This window comes from Lactuca virosa, chromosome 4 (genome assembly GCF_052849685.1).
Source record: "Lactuca virosa cultivar CGN04683 chromosome 4, Lactuca_virosa_CGN04683_v6, whole genome shotgun sequence".
Classification (NCBI taxonomy): Eukaryota; Viridiplantae; Streptophyta; class Magnoliopsida; order Asterales; family Asteraceae; genus Lactuca; species Lactuca virosa.
Window position 1 is genome coordinate 54722434 of NC_136429.1, and position 15902 is coordinate 54738335.

The 15902-nt window shown below is 38.4% G+C and overlaps 1 protein-coding gene across 1 annotated transcript; it reads right to left on the reverse strand.

Moving 5' to 3' along the window:
* Nucleotides 1-10489: 10489 nt before the first annotated feature.
* Nucleotides 10490-11439, reverse strand: LOC145104278 (chlorophyll a-b binding protein 3C, chloroplastic-like). Its single transcript, XM_079041544.1, has one exon. It carries the CDS (start codon nucleotides 11375-11377, stop codon nucleotides 10580-10582), a length of 798 nt encoding a protein of 265 aa, XP_078897670.1. The 5' UTR covers nucleotides 11378-11439; the 3' UTR covers nucleotides 10490-10579.
* Between the last annotated feature and the right edge of the window lie 4463 nt (nucleotides 11440-15902).

A 15902-nucleotide genomic window follows, 5' to 3' on the forward strand; every position in this document is an offset into this window, starting at 1 on the left:
GCGTGAATTTGAACGGTCCCTAAACCCACGGGTGCTGACATATACCTGGGAGAAACCACCATGTCACATCGCGCTTTTTCAGGCGACGTTTCAGTGACCTCATCATTATCATGACGATTCTTTCACTCTCCTGGCAACGGTATATAAAGGGTTTCTAATTAAATTTGTCTCTTTTACCTGCAATAAACTCTCTCTATATACACGGCGATTTACAACTGTTCATCTTCTTCCTTCAATCAACAATGGCGACTTCTTCATCGGCTCACGATCAAATTGCTTCGTCCACATTGCTCTCGATCAAGCCAAATCAGAACATGATCATTGAACTCAACCCATTTTTGTACGATTCGTATATGCTACAAGTGGTTGAGTGTTTAAAGTATTCACCTTTGGTTCTAGCCCTAACACAGGTGGAATCCGTCCCAATGTCACTCCTATCGCAAGTCTACACTACCGCTTCATATGATAAGAACAAGGAGAGGATCTACTTCCAAATCTTCTCTCACAAGGCTTCGATTTCAAAAGGGAGATTTTGTTCACTGTTACAACTTGCTGTGGATTCATCTGTGATCTCACCGGACTTCATTACCACTACTCAACTATTCTCGATGCTCTACGAGATGGGCTACACTGATGTGCTAACCACGGTTACGAAGGTTAAGAAGTCATGCTTACTGCCCCAATGGAATGGATTACTTAGTCTTCTCATCAAGAGTTTGGCAGAGAGGAGTGGTGGGTCTGATGGTACCAGTAAGGGTTTTCTGACCCTTCTCTACGGTCTTTACAATGGTATCAATCTCGACTATGGGTCAATTATCTGGTCACAAGTAGTGCAAAGCCTCAACACTTCAACGAGGCACTCTGAAATTTCGTGTGGTCGATTCTGGACTCTCATTACACGAAGGGCGATTGATACTTTGCAGATTCCGGTAATGAAGGATGCCCTAGTCGCGTCTGTGGCTACGTTTCACACCAAGAAAATCATCATTTCTGATCCTACAAAGTTCCCTCACAATGGCTCTATACCAGAGAAAATGTACAGATGTGTCACAGCCAAGAGTACGGTCATGGCTGATTATCGCCAGATTCCTCCCAAGGAACCGAGAGTCTTATCTCCTGAACAACAGGCTGCCTTGGACGCTGTGGAGAAGCCTGGCAACCAAGGAAAAAGGGCTACTACCAAGAAAGGGACAACCGAGGATGATAAGTCTAAGCCTGCCAAGTCAAAGAAGCGAAAGTCTGAGAAAGGGGATTCTTCTAAGCCAAAGAAGATTAAGAAGATGGCGCAGAAAACCAAGAGTCCCTCTCCTTCTAGTTCAGAAAACGATGAGGAGGATGAAGAAGAGGAAATTCATCATGAATCAACGAGAGGTAATACTCCTCCCCAATCTCCCACTCCAACCGAATCTCTTCATAACAAACTTCCAACACCACCTCCATCACCGAAACAGACAGTTCCTATTTCGGTTGCTCCTGTACACCCACCTATCACATCTCAAACAACAACTTCTATACCACCACCACCACCAGTTACTTCCATTCCTATTTCTACAACTCCCTTACCACCTCCTATTATTTCCCAATCAACTTCCACTACAATCCCAGAACCGACAGTAAGAGTCAACGTATCTGATACGGGGGCGACTACTGAAACTGAACCTTCAGTTACTTCCAAACCACTTTCACCCTCACCTTCAACTGATTCTGGTGCCACTCTCGGTGGTGCTAATGATGAGTTTGATTCGACCTACTACAGTCCATATAGGCTTCCTACAAATGATGATGATGAAGCTCCAGTCACACGCCAACAATTGCAGAGCATTGATGAGAAACTTGATAAATTGCTTGATGCCAACAAGTCCTACAATGATGTAGTGCTCAAGGCTTTCCTGGATACTGCTCTTGAGCAATATACTGAGTCAATTGACAAATCCACCAAGGTTGTTAACGCGTCTACTTCTTCTTGCCAGAAGGCCACTACTGACGTTGCAGAAATTGTTCATAGTACTCAGATCTTTCTTGAGTCACTCAAAGGGCATGCTGACACCAATACAGATAAGGTGAATGCCTCTGTGGATTCCTTATCCAAGTCCCTTCAAGAGGAGCAAACAAAGTTTGAGGCTGTTCGTTCTTCAATAAAAGCAGATAACACTTCACTTATCAGTTCTGTGAATTCTCAGCTTGAATCTCTTCACGTTGATTTAGCAAAGGAAAGTGCTCTAAAGGAAGATCTTGCACGCCAATACTCAACAATTGAAGTTCAGAAGGTGAAGCTCGCTCAAGCTGAAAGGGAAATTTCTTTGTTGAAGACGGAAAGAGCTGTCTTTCGTAGCTGTGCTGGGGATGTCAAGGATATGCTGACCAACCTCCTTGGTGCTCATGATCCTATTCTTACTTTGACTATAAGGAATCATCTAACTTCAAAACTTCTTCCTGCCCTTGCGTTGTTACACGAGATGAAGGGTGTTTCGGAGCGATTCATTCCTCCAAAACAAAGGGGAGAAGGTGCTCAACCTAAGGTTACTGTAAAAACCGAAACCGAATCTGCTCAACCGAAAGTCAAAGTTACAACCGAACCAAAGGGTAATGAAGCTTCGGGTTCTGGTTCTCAAGCTAAAAAGAAGGGGATTGATGATGACAGTGATGACGAAGAAGAAGAGACTATTGCTGAGGCCCTTAAACAAAAGAAGAGGGACAGAGAGTTGGATGAGACCTTGAGGGTTGCGAGGGAGGCTGAGGAAAAGGGAAAGGAGGAACAAGGAAGAAGAAGAAGCCTTAAACTGCAAGAAAGCCTTGTTTCCCCTTTGGACAAAAGATACACTTATCAATGAGGCAATAGAGTTTCCTAGCGTTTACTGGCTGGAACCTGTCGCTTCTTTTGATTGTGACAATTCTAAGGACTCACATTTCGACATGCCAATAACACGAAAGGCATTCACGTTTCATTGTTTTAACTCGACTGTTGAAGTTCCTTTCCCTCATCCAAAAGTTGATCGTGAGCTTATCGACTTTTATCTGAAGTATGGTCAACCGCAGTACTTGACATGGAGTGCACAGAAGATTGTTACTGTCAAGGTACTCAAGCCTTCGCCTGCTGGGAAGTTCATAAATGTTAATTTCAAAATCACACGAGGATCAACAAACTCGGTGTCGATTATATCCCTGGCAGACCTTCCGAATTTGAATCCTCATGACTGGATCCTATTGTTTAACATTCTGCTAACCAATCCGAAAGAATATGAGCCGATACTGGATCATTTGAAGAGGATGTTGGCCTCTTACATCCATGAGTTTGCTACTATGGATCAGGAGATAGCGAAAGTGATGAACAAGAAACCGACTGTCAAGCCAACACCGAAATCAGGCGATGTGAACAAAATGAAGATGGGCCAAATCGATTCTACACATCTAACTGTGATGTTTACGAGAGGCGAAGCCAATAAATTTCTATTTGCCCTTGTTGATAAACATCTGTTCTCAAAAGACTGCTTGGAGCATATTATCAATATTAGTCATCGGTGCAAGCAGAACTCACAATCAGACAAGAAGAACTTCACAGACATGCTTCGGTGGTACATAACGTTTCGTCATCATCTATTGGCCATCATACCGAAGGTGTTTAAGACAATCAAGAAGTCTTCTGCAGCTCAACCAAAGTGAGCTTTCGGCTCCATTGACGCAAAGGGGGAGATTGTTGGGTCTTATTGTGTTGCGTCATGGGCTTGTGTTTTGTATCCGGATTGGGCCTGTCCATCCGTGATTATCTAGTAGGGTTAGACTATAAATAATGCATGCATGTATGCATTAGAGAGGTTAACGTTCGTGATTATCATTGACTATTGTTCTGTAACCTTAAAGCACCTCTACAGTCGAAGTTCTTAATCGAGCTCTTCTGAGGTGTTGAAGTTTTAATCATACGACATATTTAAAGCCATTCTTGTGTTCGTAATTACATGTTTCATTGTTTGCCTGCATAGAATCTATCGATCCTAATAGAACTTTGTTCTAACAATCATAAATAGCGGAAATAATAACAACGGAAAAGCACATAGCATATATAACACATAACATACAATTGTTCCTATATATTGAACTCACTGTGAAATAACCGGGGGTTAAAATAGTAATTTGGGCAGCACTTCGTTACTATAATTGGCTTTCTTCGATGAAAATCGGGAGTTTTCTTGAAACCGGGCCTTGCGAGGGTTAAACTTCAAACCGAAAAGATAAATTTCTCAGGCTCTTCGGGCACTCCGGAACGTGTTTCGGGTGTTGGGTATGATCCCGAGGCTTCGGGGGAAGTTGGAATGGTAAAAATATGAATTTAGGGGTGAAAGATGAGAATTTTCCAAAATTACCCGGGAGGTCTCGCACTTCCTATATATAGGTGCGAGCCTCGGATCCGAAGGAAGGGGAAGCTAGCACGTGGCTCGCATGCGAGGGTGCCAGGTGGTTCGTTTTGCAGGCGGACACGGAGAAGGCAGGTGGCGCACTCGGATTGGGTCGCGCCTTCGGGTGCGAGATTTAGCGACACGCGTCAGACACGCGTCGGTAGCCGGCTTTGGACTCGTCATCGACATCGGACACGGGGCGCTTCGCGGGCGAGGGTGACGTGGCCGAACCTGAGCCATGCGAAATTCCTCGGTTTTGGTGATTTTCTCGGTTTTTGTGTCCCAAACTTCAAAAATCCATAACTTTCGCATACGGGCTCCGTTTTTGATGTTATTTATGTGCACGTGTAGGTGAAATTATGCTCTACAACTTTCGTTTAGACTCCGTCGGCTAATTTTGATTTATTTTTAATATTATTATTTTTAACAAACCGGGACAGGAAAATCTGTTAAAAATTCATAACTTCTTCATCCGACGTCCGATTTTGTCTGTCTTTTTACCGTTGTACTACTAATGACGAGACCTTCGATTTTCGTTTAGGTTGTGTCGGCTAAATATCGCTCGATCTTTATTTCGACTTAGAAAAATCATAATTTCCTCATACGAAGTCAGATTTGGACGTTCTTTTTATGAAAATTATCGGTTTAACAAATACTACGACTTTCATTTAGATTACTAAGGCTAAAAAGTAGTTTATCAAAAACTCACTTTTTACGTCATTCGGTGTCGTGCCGGTTTTGTCGCGGATCTTCGATTGGTCATAACTTCTTTGTTATAACTCGGATTTCGATGAGGTTTTCGCCTAAATGCTTCTAATGAAATTCTCTACAACTTTGAATAATAAAATTTTACTTATTTCAATATTTATATTTTCGTTAAATATTGATATTTTAACTTTTAATTGGAATCTCATAAGACTTCCAATATTTTCTGAGTGATTCTAAACATAGTTTTACTTCATTTCTAGTAAAAACTATCTGTTAGAACTCAATACTCAATATCACATAATATTTCATAATATTATTTACTTTTAACATTTACAAAACACGATCTCAAAACGTGTATGTTACAAGAATCCCTTCATGTTTATGTGCCACTTTCATCTCTAGAGTGTCAATTCATTTTTATGAATGTCATTCACTTCTTAAATGTCAATCATTATGTAGTTATCGATAGATTTTACAAAATGCCCTTATGAATACAAACTTTATGGATTTATCCAATAATCAATCAACACTTAGTATTTTGCATCCAATGCATTCTAATAGCATCCACTCATGGTTATGAACTTTATTTGCTCAATAATTATACCATAATGCATAAAATCCATTGCTGTCGTCATATTTTTCCCAAAACACCTAAATTTCATGTTTACACAAATTCTACCATCATGGATGTATTTGAGCATTCCAATTGGATTCATTGTCATCAAACGTCATCTAGGTCATAGAATACAATTCAATTTCATCATCAATTCCAATATCCCAAAATTAGATTTCTAGGGTTCATGGAGCTTTTTACCTAAATCATTAAATTCATCAATGGGATGATTGGATTGAGATTAGAACCATGGAAACCACTTAAGGGTGGTTAGAAAACCTAACCATAACCATTAGTTGAAGCTAAACTCGACATTGAGGCTCAAACCCAATGATGAACTAGAAAATAGAGCTAAAGGGGAAGGATTTATACATTCTTAGCCTTTGATTGCTTCCCTTCTTTTCTTGGATGCTTCAAAACTTGCTTGATTCGAACCCTAGTTGGAAAGAAGATGAAGAATCATCATTAGAGAAGTTTCCTAGATGCAAAACATGTCCTGGAGAGGAATGAGGGGAGTGTGTGTATCTTATTTCTTCTCCTTTTCACATTAGGTCCCTTTAGTTCATGCATTTCACCAATTTTTACCATCATTTCATTTATTTTCACATTTTTCTAAAGATTGACATAACAAGTCCTCCTTCATCCATTATATAACTTTGGTATTCTTGTAACGCCCCGGTTTTTCTCGGTACGTTTAGTTATTTTAATTTAATTATTCTTGTAACCTTGGCTTAATTTATTTAACCAAGGTCTGATTTTCTTATGTTATTGGACTCTTTTGATCATTTTGTAAACTCCTTTTATTGAAGTCCATGGGCTATGGGCCTATTTGCAAAATCCATCTAGTTAATAGTACTTAATGTGTTAATTGAGTCATTTGGAACGCACACAAGAAAAACACTCTAAACCCTATTCTCTCTCTCTCTCTCTCCCTCACGCCATCCTTCTCTCTCTCTTTGGGATCAAGAGCAGCCAAGGGGCTGTTGTTTGGAGCTTAATTCTTGTTTATTTCCAGCCTTGATTCGTATTGGTATGAACCTCCTTATCATTTCTTACAACTTGATTCATAACCTTGTTCTGGTTTTATGATTTCATCTTCACTTCTACTCCTTCTTATTTGATTTGTATCTCTTTTGTTATTTGCAAAGAATTGTATGTTATACATCATCTCAAGATCCTATCTTCACCCCATATATGGTGGATGATGGATCTAGGTGATTACATGTTGCAAAAGATCATGGAAACCCTAAAAGGGAGAATGGTGATTTTATGTGCTTTATGTTTATTTTCATGTTGATTATTATTACATTCTTGTGGCTAAATGAAATCCTAATGATCCATAACCCTTTTTAGTACCACCATGATCATGGGGACTGAATCGGGATGATGAACACATCCTAAAATGTGTTTCAAAGGGAGAAGGATGGATAAGCCAAAAAGGAATCACGAGTGGCTACAATTCTGTTTTCCATCAGATATGTAGTCATTTTGTAAAAATCATATCTGGAGCTCTAGAACTCAAACAGACCCCAAAACAGTGCCCAAAGTTCCCAAATTGAGTTGTCTAACTTTCTTAAGGAGGCCAACCTCACTGATAAGGACTTTATCTATGGTCACGAATGGCATCTTTGCTGTTAGGTCTGATCCGGGTCTGTTCTGATATGTCATTTTGTTTTCATCATTTCTAAGGCTTGGAAAAGGATCCAGAGTGATTCCAAGTTTCTATATGTTCCTTATATTATGAATTTAATATATGGAGCAGATGAGGTGTTGTTTCCAATTATAAATTGGTTATAATGAATCCACACTCCAGATTAGTGGGCAGTCACCAGCTTTTACTAGTGCTGTGATTGTCCACAATGTGAATTTTATATCCGGATCTTGGGAAATTCTTTTCATTCAATTCCAACTCTGAGACTTTCATATGTATGTCCTTTACTTCTATGAATTTTGGTTTGGACGAATTCTACTCAAAATTTAGGTAGAATTGGCCAACATCACTTGACTATCTTGTTGGAGACATCAGTGATACACCTTTTTGTAAAATTCATATTTAATTCATCCTTTGGAGTTAGAAGGAGTTCTTTATAGTTTTGGAATCCTGAACAATCATAGTTTCCTATAAAATTTTGTTAAAGCTATGTTTCTGTTTTATATTTTGGAGTAAATCCGTTTTGAACAGCAGGTCTGTTTTAGAGACCTTGCTGTGATTACTCTTTTCTCAACTCTTAGCTTCATTACTTCTCCTTTCTAACCTTTAGTCCTTCTTAGGTGAGGTTTTGAAGTTTGCTCAAGCTTGGTAGCATTATTTGATTGTTAGCTATCCTTACTACTCACTCAAGTTGAGTTCTCTCATACCGTTGTATTGATGTTTGCGTTTGCTAGTTAGCTCGTGTGTGATTATTTGAATTTATTATAAAGGCATGTTATATAACCATTGTTTTAATTCGTACATGTGCACTGTATGTAACTAATTATGGATATGGGGACACCACCAAAGGATACGGATTTACCGGTGCGGTGGGTAGGTAATATCACCAACGTAATACTCATCATGAGGTGCGGTGATTAGGGCCAAATGATACGGGATCTTCCCGGTGCGGTTCAAACCTACAAGTCCTTCTTGTATTATAGGCATTGATTCGTTCTTTGCCCTTATCATATAATTATAATTGGAAAATGGATTAGGGTTAGTAAATATGAATGTTAGTACAATGTCTGTGTTTGAATTCACTAAGCTTTCTGCTTACGGTTTCCCTTATAACTTTTCAGGTGTTAAGATTAAAGAGGCTAAGGCTTGACATGGAGCACCGGGACATCGCTACTAGTTATTTTTGTTGGGACCTTATTATTATTATTACTTCCGCACTTATTTTATATGATTATTAAGTTGATGGATTATGTTATGACTATTTCAGTTGTTTTAATTTAATTTAAGATGGGTTTTAAAAGTTTAAAATTTTTGCAAAATTTGGGTGTCACAAGTCTTTTCCACGAACTGAGTCAACCCGTTAGTCAACACACTTTGTCAATTTGATACTTTTTACCCTTTAACTTTTTAAAATATTATTATTTTCCCTGCTAACTTTCTAAACTTCATATCAACTAGTGATATAATTATACATTGATGATTTAACTATATAAATCATTTTTCATTTATTTAGTTTATTAATTTAAGAACGTAGTCTTAAATTTTAGGATGTTACATTATCCACGTAACTAAGAGTCTGGAAAACCTGGTTTGCAACAGTAACATTGATTTATTAGATGTTTAAGATATTAGATCGATCTATCGGTGTGAGAAAAAATTAAAACCATATAAATAACTTGAAGTTAATGATGTTTTGGTTATCTGATTTTATTATTTTGTTGTTAGTTAATTTGATTTGGTTTATTTTACTTTTAGTTAATTTTATTTAATGTCAGTTATATCAATTGTTATAGGTTGTTATTTTCTCGTAAACGTATCTAATCTCTCTATACTAATAAAACAATAATTTTCTTTTGCAACGTTGGCAAATCCTTAGAGAACATCATATTTTACTAATTACAACATTAAATTAAATAGAATAGATTAAATTGTCTAGTTTTTAATATCACCTCAATTAAGGAAATAGTTTTATTAGTTTAATTATCCAAGACGAATTTACATCGAGATTTTAGGTTAACATCAAATCTCAATTAATTGTTTGATTGATTGTTTCCTTGTATCTGAGAGATTTGTTTGAAATTTATTTAAAATTTGATTTTTATAAATTTGAATAAATCAAAGACACATATAAACATATCTCATCAAATTAAATAAGGGATTTTCTAATATGTGCCCTAAGGGCACATATAAAAGTATTAATTAATGACAAATATTACCATAATTAAATGTAAAATACATTAATTATAACGAATATTACCATAATTAAATGTGAAATGTATTAATAATCTCCATAATAAATGTATTTTGAATTTAATTATGGTAATATTTTTCATAATTAATACTTCTTATATGTGCCCTTAGGACACATATTAAAAAATCCCATCAAATAAATTTAATATAAAAAAGAATCATATACGATTAAGTCAATCTAAAAGTACCAATATATAAATGTAACTCACAAATCTTGATGGGAATAAGAAGCAAACTCAAACTCATTCAAATAAAAAAACCTTTGATTCATATTATAAGTATAAAATAAATCAGGGTTCCAAATAAATATTACCAAGAAAAAAAAAACATAAAATGTTTGAAATAAAATATGAAATTCACCATCACTTTCTATTTTAAAAATCATTTATTAATACTAAGTCAAAAATCAATATAATTTCCATAAGAATCGGTTTATAATAAGTAAGATAAGAATCTTTTTAAAATTAAAAAACATTTGATTCATATTAGAAGTATAAAATACACTTTATTCTTTACTCTCATTTGTAATTTGTCATATGAATTTATAAAATACACTTTATTCTTAACTCTCATTTGTAATTTGTCATATGTTTTCATAAGAGTTTATTACGATAACTTAATTTTTTATTTTTCCATATACCATTTTTCATTTACAAAATTGACTGGTTGTTTCTTTTATTATATTCAAATTTATATTTCATTATATAATTAATATCATCATTTTTTTTCATTAGTTTATACATGAAGAATTCTTTATGTCCCATGTATTTTATTTTTAAGTATTTGTATTTATTTGAAGCAACCATTATACGCTAAATAATTAATCAACCAAAGATTAAAACCCAATGATAAAAAGGAAACTAAATCAACACCAAATTCAAAATTAAATTAACCATATATTACTACATTAATTCACAGAGAGTTCGACATCAATCAAATATTATCTCGCACTCAAATTCACAAAACTCACTTTCCAGGTACGAAGTTTGTAGCATATGACCATGCATTGTTTGCAACAGGGTCAGCAAGATGGTCAGCGAGGTTCTCCAATGGTCCCTTTCCGGTAACAATGGCTTGAACAAAGAATCCGAACATAGAGAACATGGCTAGTCTACCGTTCTTGAGCTCCTTCACTTTCAGCTCAGCAAATGCCTCTGGGTCATCAGCCAGACCCAATGGGTCGAAGCTACCACCAGGGTAAAGTGGGTCAACAACCTCACCAAGAGGTCCACCAGCAATTCTGTAACCTTCAACCGCACCCATCAAGATCACCTGGGTAGCCCAGATGGCTAAAATGCTTTGTGCATGGATCAAACTAGGGTTCCCCAAGTAGTCAAGACCACCCTCACTAAAGATCTGGGATCCAGCCTTGAACCATACAGCCTCACCAAACTTGACGCCGTTACGAGCCAAGAGTTCAGGGAAGACGCACCCAAGAGCTCCGAGCATGGCCCATCTGCTGTGGATGACCTCAAGCTCACGGTTCTTGGCGAATGTTTCAGGATCAGCAGAGAGCCCAGCAGTGTCCCAACCGTAGTCACCGGGGAACTCACCGGTCAGGTAAGATGGGGCTTCGCCGGAGAATGGGCCAAGGTACTTAACACGGTCGGGGCCGTACCATGGGCTTCCTGATGGTGCGACTTTCTTGACTGCTGTCTTCCTCATGGAAACCCTTCCATTTCCGATTATTTCTGAACCAGATGGTGCTGCTTTCACTGCCTGTCCGACGAAAGAAGAAGATAGAGCCATGGTGGAAGTTGCCATTTTTGTGAGATTTATTTTGAAGATGTTGTGATGGTTATACTTATGAAGATGGGTAGAACTGGAAGTAGATTTATAGGGTAGTTTTTGGATCAGATAGGTGATCAATGCTTATCTTGATACAATCTTTAACTTCAATTTGATTGGCTACAGAGATTCTTGTGGGTCCGTAATCTGTGGTGTGAGTTCTCTGGTCCCTCTGAGATATTTTGAAGGGGCAGGATATTCGTGGCTCTGGTTTATTGAGCCAATCACTGGCTCTCAACCACTACTCTTAGTGGTGGTTTTTATAATATGCTGTAAGCCTGTAACCACCCAATCGTCTAAGTTTATGACAGACCTATTATTACAAATATATTTTAAGCAGCCACAACTTTTGGTTATAAAAGTTAATGTGACCGAGAGACTAACACAAAAAATTATAACAGGAGTAGTTCATACTCCCCTTATTGTGACAAAAAATTATAACAGGACTAGTGTGCAGAATGCCTTTTTTTAGTATTAAAATATCAAGATCGGACACGCGTTGTAAAATTCTTGATCGAATTGTTTGCAAACTCTTCGTCACAATAAGGGGAGTTTAAATATGTGTTTTAATATAATAACAATGGCATTGATTAAATGTTAATATTCAATTATCATCCGATTACACCTTTATCAGAAGGAATATTCATAAATTTGACTACGTCGTTCTAAAGGACTTTGCAAAATAATTACTTTTTTGGACTTCACAAAAAGGACTATGCATTTTGAAACGGGCCATTATGGATCCAAGATATGATGGGATTTAAGCATGAAGTGGTAGCTAGCCATTATTTAAAGGAAATACAAAATGTGGTACCCACACATCTCGGAATACGGTTCTGAAAACTCTATCAAATCGAAGCAACATGGTTTCGGATAAGGAAGAGATTTAGTTGTACCGGGCATAATAACATGTCTAAAATGTATAAGATTTTCGTTTTGAATAAGTAGTCAATGTGTGTCTCTCAATAGTTAGGCTTCATTAGTCATTATTATCTAAATTGGTTAGTAGTATACCCGTATAACTATTTGTCCCAGATGACAACCTAAGATGACAACCTAAGTCTGAATAAGATATTTAATTGGAACACGGGTTCCTCGTTGTTCTCACGTGTTATGCTACTACACTCCTTCTTTTCCTCCGTCATTTTTCTCCGTCGGACAGTCCTTCTTGAAATGCCCCATTTCACCACATGCATGGCATACTTGAACCACGCTGGCATCGGTAGTGAAAGTGATGTGATGAGTCGGGGTCCTTTCGATGCGAGCTTCCTTCCCACCCTTAGTCCTTGGACAATTTCTTTCGAAATGCCCAGGTTCGCCACAACTGTACCAAACCTGACCCATTTTCACGCCAAAAATTGAGGTGTTTGGCTGTGCCGGTGCCCTGCATTAACGAGTGGTGTGTCCTTGTCGGTTGCAGTTCTTACATCGCAATTTGCAGCATTTTCCTACGTGATGGAAGTTGCACTTCTCGCAAATTGGTAGATTCCCAGCATATCGCCGTACTGGCATTAGCACTGGAGTGGCAGATGTTGTGGCTGTAGGAGTTAGCACGGATTGTTGTCTCGTGGTAAGTCGTTGAGATGACTTGTGCTCCCTCTTACTCCAGAATTTTCGTTTAGCGCTCATAGGTTTGGGAGTTGGAATATCCTCCTGGTTAAGCCCATGTTGGTTTCCTGGTGTGATGCTACGGTTTAAAGTGTTGAAACTGTTCCCATGCTCAATTGGGTTGTTGAATTGTGCCATGACAGCGTTTACGGCGGCTGTGACTGTGGCCTGGAATGTGGCGAAGTCCATTTGTAGAAATGGTGTCTCGCCAGTCGGTTGGTTATCTCCTTGTGAAGACATGGTTATGGGACATGACAGGAAACGATTTAATGAGGAACGATAGTCATCGGTAGTTGTATTTCATGAATTTATATACTTATAAATTTCACGCCCTGGGGCTACCCTGAATGGTTCCGTTAACTATCCAATAAGGAAGTCTATATAAAATAAACTTTTGGATTTGAATTGGCTATTCTGGAATGAATTTCTGATGAGACGTTTGCGAGGTGGCATAATGCTGCCAAAAGGTCAAAAGACGCACGAGGGTAAATCCCTAAATGTATTCTGGATCGATGTTATCTTAGTTTTGTGTGTTTCATGTTCTGACATTAAAGCAGTTCGTAATAGAGGTCTACGCAACGTAGACTTAGGAATTGGGTAGTGACTACCCTCTTGATGAAGTTATGGAATCTGGTTTACTGTCACCTAACTGATATGATAATGGTAATAAGCCTGACATGTAGTGCGAGTAGTGAAATCACTAACTCCTTAAATCATATTAGTTAGTTACTCATTTGCTTGCCATTGATCCAGAATATATTTTCGATAATGAAAATCTTTAACCGAAATAAGATTGTTGTCACTGTAGTTGGTATTGAGATTATACGAAGTTGGAAAATTCGACCTAGGAGTAAGTCTACAACATACCAACAGAGGAATAAATTGACAACATAAAGAACTAGTAAGTCAGTACTTGCAAAATAGGAATGTTTACGGGGAAAAGTGCTACTTAAAGCATAGGTATGAAGGCTATAATTGGGACCAAAAAGGAAGGATGAGTAGAGTATTTCCTATCGGCGACGGACACCCCTCGGATGAATCCTTAATTCGGCCAGTTGGCGTTCCACATCAAGCAGATGTCTTTCGTATACTGATTGGCGTGCTCGGAGCTCCATGACCTCAGCTCGGGTTGCAGCTAACTCTTGTAGCAGAGCTTCATTGTCTCTCATAACTCTCCCATGAGCAAATTTCAAGGCGGCGAATGCGATCCGTACTGGCGATTGAATCCACCCCAAGCTCCACAGTTCGCTGAATGGTTGCCACACCCAGCTCCACATTGCGAGCCACTCGGCGAACCAGGATTGGAAGGGCCCTATCGGCGGGGCCTCCCTCGTTCAGATTGTAGAAGTTGTGGTTTCCGTTGTATGGGAGGGGTTGGCCTTGCTCGTGGCTCCACCTATTCAGACTCCCAACCCACATAGGCGTTGGACCTTGGAATTCGCGTTGGTGGTTTGGATTTGGTATTGGGGCCACTTGGGGTAAGTCCTCGACTTCAGGTTCTGAGTCAGTCTCTTCAGGGAATGGTTCTGCAAGGTCGTCATCCAAAGGGATTTCATGATTTCCTTCTGGTTCTGCCTCGAGCCATCCATCATTTCCTTGATTGTGAAAGTATGTGATGCAGCGCAAAAAAACAACACAAAGATAACCAATAATGAACCTGTTGATTCTAAAAAGAATAGCCAGGACAATCTCTTCAAAACCACGTTGATTCTACGAATACCGTGGGATTGGCTTCAAAATTTGGGTTAACACACAGAATTTGGGAGAAAATCGAAAGTTCATAAAATTGATGATCGACCATCCAAATTACATCAAAAACAGTTAAATAAGAAGCAGAAATTAAAATGAAACCCTAAAAGTCCATGGGCCAAATACAAACCCAAAAACAAAACCCAAAAATTAAGGAAAAATAACAAAATTGTTCATAACTCCATTTAGAAAGCGATTTATGGACTCAAAATGGGTAAGTCCCCTTCGGATACTTATCTAGACGTGCTCCTTGCTCCAAGCTTCGATTTGACTGGTCGTAGGCCCGAAACGGAGATTCGTAGCCAAAGTTATGGCCATTTCCGTGAAGCCCCTTTAGTCACACGATCGTGGGCCTCTAGGAACGCAAGGGCCCGATCCTCCACACTAGGGCCCGCATCAGTATGGGTCGCCAGGGAGATGAAATCCAGCCATGCTATCTATGCGAGAATAGGGGTAAAGAGATAGTTTAATAGACGTCGAATCTAGTGACACTGCTATTGCATTGTATGTGTATGCTCGATACTTTGTTGTTATCTCATCCTGATAATTAAAGTGCCCTACCAAGCGATAAGCAAGGAAAGATTTCTAGTGCAAATAAGTTATCGCTTAGAAAATAATAGGTAGCAACACTGGGAATGAATCTCTATACTGTATATGGCTCTATCTAAAGTACTCCTATAGTATTTTATGTTGTATGTTTTTGTTCTACCGATATCTGATGTATATATACTTGGTAAATTTTAGGCTTGCTGCAACACCACAGTCACTCCAAGCACATGTTGGTCATGTCTCGAATGAATATAGTTGATCAGGCTATATTGACCCTAGACATGATTACATAACTGCCCAGGTTTAACCGCAGTGTCCAACATCCAAATACTTTTGTTTTGTTCTACTTATGTTACTATTTCTGGTACGTATGTGTACTTGTATACTTCTTATAAAATACTTATATTTTAAAAGCATACTTTTAGTTCAGAGCGCTTCAGCCCCTTAGTGTTTATAGTCGTATACCATGTAAGTTTCGGTATACTTAGTTCACTATAAACAAGAGATCTGATACCAATCTGTCACACCCCAAAACCGGAACGGAGGAAACCTTCTGGGGTGGAGGACGTCATGCGTGTTGGGTTTTGAGCATTCT

Bases quoted from the DNA above. Each gene is read 5' to 3' on its own strand.
- LOC145104278 (XM_079041544.1), bottom strand. From the start codon at position 11,377: ATGGCAACTTCCACCATGGCTCTATCTTCTTCTTTCGTCGGACAGGCA.